The following is a 5,709-nucleotide window of genomic DNA, read 5'->3' on the forward strand; positions in this document are numbered from 1 at the left end:
GCTCCACGTGGCCTGACAGCCTCTCTCAGGACTCATTTCACTTGGAAAAGCAGGACATGAAGTCCAAATCCCAGCTCCCTTGGGACTGCACGCCAGCCAGAGGGGAGATCACACTGATCCATCAAAAAGAAGCAGAGGGTGGAGAGCTGGTGCGGGCACAGGCACAGGGCTGTGGTGAAGAAAAGGGATGCCTTGCTGAAGACGGGTACGAACAGAGCACTTCTTGGTATGAGCCAGCTCCCCAGAAACACCGGTGACCAGCATTGCTTCTCCCAGCTCAAGCCCAGAGATGGGGCTGAGCCCAACAGCAGACAAGGACCAAGGCTCCATGGGAAAGTCTCTTCTGCGACATTTGTTATGCTCTACCCCTCTCTAACTTCTCTGGAGGCTTTCCTAAGTATGAGGGGATCCCACAGACCCAGAAGCTGGGAAGATGCGTGGTGCGGCGTGCTGGGACCACAGAAGGTAACGCCTCGGCCGTCCCTGCCTCTGTGCCCAGATTGATCAGATTTACTTCTCCATGTATTCCAACATTGAAAACCAGATATCAACGAGTCTGCTGCTCCTGAGCTACCAGGACAAGCTCTCCCTCACTCAATATTTACCTGTAGGAACGTCCCTCTAATTTACCTTGCCAAGGCACTATAAAACCTGCAGTCTTTCTTCTACAGGAGACAAACAAAGCCCACGACCACTTAACCAGATGAATTCAACAAAGCTCAAAGTAAAACCAAACCTACACGCCACCTAAGTGGGAACTTCCCATCGCATTGGCTGGGATCAATGCCTTGACAGTATCAGTAACTAGGCTCAATCCTGCAAAACCTAATCCAAGGAGAGAAACCCCAAGGAATCTCTCTCTTTGGACCTGATAACTATCTCATGGCACCTGCAATGACATGCAACCATGACGAAATCGATGTGGGAACATCACTGTAAGAATTAACTGTATCTGATGATGTATCCTTCTCTATTAAGAGTTATGATCTCGTCCAATTATGGATCTTTGCTGAACTTGTAATTATGAGTTTGGTACTGTGACTTCCCACTAAGCTATTGCTTTCCTTCCACGAGGGAGAGAAGAGTCAATGAAAGGATAATGGAAAATTCCTTTCAAGGACGCAGCGATGGCAAAATTTAGCTAGACAGGAGGGGAAATACAATGGGGACTTTATGCAAGACAATTCCCTCAGTTAGCCACCGCTGAACACGAACAAACCAGGTTTTCACAGCATCACTCAAACGCTAACGTAAATCTAACAGCCAGCTCTGTGCAACCGTGCGAGGCAGCTCTTCCTCCTGGACTCCCTTCGAACCCAGCCATCAAAGCTGCCCAGGTGAACAACAGCTTATTCAAAGAAAAATAAAGGAATTCGTCCTTTTTATCTATTCCTTTATGTTTGCCCTACAAGGAAGCTTAAACAAACAACCCAAAGCCAATGTATATGTCAATAAGAGTATCTTTGTACCCGGCATACAGCGCAAGCGTGTTTCGAGAGACTGACAGAGCACTTGACCTCACAGGGAATGGCGTCAAGGCAGCGGGAAAGCAAATATTTATCTGCTTTTCATTAAAACACTGTTTTCCACACCTTGCTCACATGCTGTCTCCCCCTTCCCGTGTGGTAGCTGAGAAAAAAACCCTAATCTTCAGTGACTTTTCCGAAGTACCCAAGGACTTTCACCCAGCCCAGTATTTCAGAATAAGTTATTGAAAAAACTACTTCAGCATTTGGGAAATTTCCCCCCTGTGCCACTGATTTTTCGGGACCATTTCTTTTGCCCCTGTTTGAAACGCAACCAGTTTCTTCCTTCTCTCGCAAATCATTTTACCCGTAACATAGCTATATTCATACTGCAACAGGAAACTTTAACTCACAAATTCTCTCCCTACTTTTCATCAAAAGCTCATTTTAAACTCGGTGAGAACATCTCGTGTTTCTAAAACACATGGAAAAGGAAAAAAAAAAAATTGAATACCCTGCCTTTAATAGGAACAAATGCGATACACTCCTGTGCATGCGTGTGTTTATTCCCATGTGCAATCATCAAGCTGATCAGAGGTGTTGAGGTAATTTCACATTCAAATAAACACATTGTGAGCATTTATCGGAATGCCTAATCATTGAAACAAATGGGGCGGCGTTTGCTGCGGTGGGCACAGGCATCTATCTGGCGTGCTGCGCTCTGCCGATGCCCGGCTTAATACAGAAAACAAATGAAGGGAGCAGACCCACTGTGCAATTTTTAAATTGCTTCCCAACGTAGTTATTTCCTGAAGGTGATTTTTCAAATGCAGCAGCAGCAGCAAGGCTCGCCCTGTCCTCCGCCAAAGAGCTTGGTCCAAGGGTCCCGAACAAAAACAATCCAGTGTGATGCAACCGGAGGAAACGTGGACACTAATTTCAAACTGCAGATGATATTTCAGTTTCTCAGCTCCTCTAACTCACAAAAATGCCTGAAGGGACTCTGGTCTACAAATCCTTGCCCCAGCCCTCATTTTGAATTTGTTCCTTTTAATTGCCTTTGTGCCGAGAGGAAAGCTGGGAAATTTCTATCCGACGGGTGCTTTGCATGGGAAATAAAGGGCAGAAAACAGGAGTTTGGAGCAAGGAATTGCCAAGGTGACCATCTCTGACAGCTGCACTGATGCCAGGACGATGACAGACACAGTCACCATGCGCCGGTGCAGCTTTAGGGAAGCGCCAGGGCATGTGCAATGCAACCGATACTAGAAATCATCAAAGAAATCCAGAACCTCGGCAACATCACCAGGAAATGCTATTTACGGCTCCTGCACGGCGCTGCATCACACAAACAACACATCTTGGGATATCCTTATCGCTACAGACTGGTACTGTGGTCCTTACCTAGACTCCTGCAGTATCAGACAGCATCACCCATGGAAACAGTCAAGGCGCTCAACCATTTTTTTCCTCGTACACCCACATGCATCATCGGTGCCTATGTCATTTTGTACCTTTGCTTCGTCTCCGGCTCCGATACTGCTCGGTGTAGAAGGTTAGCTGGGTTTCATCATCTGCCTCAGAGCCAGAGTTTCCTTTGGCACGTCCAAACCCGATCCCACCTGCAAGCAATAGAGAGAAAAAAATCAGTCCTGTCACCTGGGATGCACAGCAGCGGGCAGCAGCTGGGAGGTCCTCAGCAGAGCTGCCGGATTTGGCCGGCGTCCACCACTCCCGGCCCAGGTGCTGTGCTCAGGGTCACCAGGAGCGACCAGGGACTTTTACCACTCATGATTTTGCTGGTTCCTTATTGCCCTCATCAAAAATCAAGACCCCATGGTGCCAATTGTCATGTAAATGTAAGAAGATGCTTCCTACCCCCAGGAATGTATTTTACAAATGCATTGCAATGCATTTACAAAGAAAACCTCTGAATGTAGAAGCTGCTTTCCCCAGGAACACCCGTATGGTGAAGTACAGTAAATTTTATGTGCTTGCTTCAAAGCAAACGCAGCTGAGACAAGAGGCACGGGGGGAATACAGCACTCAGGACCCCACTGCATGGCGAGGGTCCCGTTTCCCTCCCTCAGCACCCACTTTGGCCCAGCTGCTCCACCAGCTCGTTGCGATGGCCAGCAGCATGCATCCCTGCAGCAGCCGGCACCGACAGCCGTGGCAAGGAGCAGGGCTGGCTCGTGGTTTACCCAGCATCTCCCTCCTGGAGCGGGGAGCCGGTGCGGGTGCTGGAGGAGCCCAACTCGCTTCAGCCGCCAGACCCCCCGAGGAGTGACGGACGCTTAGAAAGCAACACAGGCTCTAACTGGCAGAAGTCCTTCAATCCTTGCAGAGTTTAAAGCAAAGAGGCCTCTGGGGGTTGACAGTGGCCCTTTAAACTGCCATTAAAATATTTTACTGTTTTTAAAAAATCCTTTATTCTAGGCAGAAGCACAATTTCCCCACTTCTTGGCAGGAGAACAGAAAATGAGCGGTGCCTTCTGTCCTCTGAAATCCTTAATCACCACAACGAGAGGTGGCTGGCAGGAGCCAGAGGGATGCCGGGAGCTTGGCACGTGGCTCCTGCCCCATTCATGCCCCAGCCTGGCTGTGCAGTGCCCTTGGGGTGGTCGCAACAGGGGGGTAGGAAGAGTCTCCGCCAGCTCCTTTCCTCCTGAGAGCAGCAGGAGAGGTCAGTGCTTGCACGCAGCAGCGTTTAGAGCTTGGACATGGGGTCTGGGGGGTTTACAGACTCACACCCCAAACCAGTAACCCACTGCCAGCCCCTATTCAGACCCCCGTATCACAGCGAACATCCGATGTCATGATACACCTGCACCCAGGGACTGCGGTTTTGAAGGGCACAGCAGAGTGGTAAAACCAATAAAGCTTATTCACATCAGCGAGGAAAATCTTAATTAACCTGGGCTTCTAACGCAGGCCCTCGGGCAACCGGCCAGGACTGCAGCTCTGCCACGCGTCCCCTCTCCCACTGAGCAGGAGCTGCCCTGGGCTGTTCTGCTGCCGGCGATGCCCGGTGCTGGGAGACAGACACCAGCTACGGGAGGTTTTCCCCCCAGAGCTCAGCAGAGCTGTCTCCTCCGGCCAGGAGAGGGACCTGGACACTGCCCACGCAGGCAGGACGTGGCATGTCCCTCTGCCACCTTCCCATGAGCCAGACCTGGTCCCTTTTGGGCAGGCAGATGGCCGGGGGTGGACAGAGGCAGCGAGCTCCGGTGCTCGCTCTGCTCTCGCACCCCACCGAGGTGACCAGGCAGCTGGTGCAGGCAGCAGGCAGCTGGTGCAGGCAGCAGCCACTCCACCAGCCACCGTCCCAGCCCCCTCCGGCCGCTCCGCGTTTGTTTGCTGGCTGCGTCTCCGTGATGGATGGCGCTGACATGTTAAATTACTCAGGCTGGATGTCTTCGGAGAGCTGGTGACAGCAATATTGCATTTTCTGATTACCCAGCACTGCGCAGGATGTATAAATACAGGAGTCAGGAGACCCGGCGCAGGTCCCCAGCCCGCAGCGGAAACGTCTCCTCTGACCCAACACGCGGTGGCAGAGGTCAGCCTGGAAACACGAGCCCAGGGCAGAGAAACGGCTGCAAGGGATGCACTTTCAACCCTTCACGCTATCAAGGGTGCTGGAACACATCTTGGCAGTGGTTTTGGGGGTCCCGGAACCCAGTCGAGGCAGCCTGTAGGATGCAGGAGCGCTGATCCTCAGCTGACCCTGCCGTGAACCTGATTTCATGTTTAACTGTCCCCAACATCTTGCCGAAGCATCCCTGTGAGATGCTCACGCTTGGGGCAATACCTCCTGCACCAGCTCCACCAGCCGGGCTCGACGGCAGGCTGCTTGCCAGGGCACAGGGCTGAGGATGCTCAAGATGGAGCCGAGGATGCTCACAGTGGGGCCGAGGATGAGTAGACGAGTAGAGCACCCATTTGCAGCTGCTGATGGGGATGAACAGGGAGAGCACTCAAAGTCAAACAGCCCTGCCTGGTCAGTGCTCTCTTTCTCTTAAAAAAGGGGGAGAAAACCACTAAGTAACAGAAAAAAAAGATCCTGATCGCTGCGACCGATTACAAAGCAGATTAAGATGCTGAAAAGACAGAGGACAGGGGAACAGCAACTTCGCAGCTAGAGAAATAAGTAACAGGAGCTCTTTGGATAACTCCTGTCTGAGGCCAGATTGACCTCATACCCGGAACGCACCGGCAACTTGTTGCAGCAGCTCCCCCC

The 5,709-nt window shown here is 51.4% G+C and overlaps 1 protein-coding gene across 1 annotated transcript in view; it reads right to left on the bottom strand.

Annotated features, from left to right (window-relative positions):
* Positions 1–5,709, bottom strand: part of ASTN2 (astrotactin 2) — a 308,249-nt gene that overhangs the window by 239,854 nt on the left and 62,686 nt on the right. The window contains 1 exon segment of the mRNA XM_009319305.1: positions 2,981–3,088. Within this exon segment, the coding sequence (XP_009317580.1) occupies positions 2,981–3,088 (108 nt within the window).

This window comes from Pygoscelis adeliae, unplaced genomic scaffold (assembly GCF_000699105.1).
Source record: "Pygoscelis adeliae isolate BGI_AS28 unplaced genomic scaffold, ASM69910v1 Scaffold270, whole genome shotgun sequence".
NCBI lineage: Eukaryota > Metazoa > Chordata > Aves > Sphenisciformes > Spheniscidae > Pygoscelis > Pygoscelis adeliae.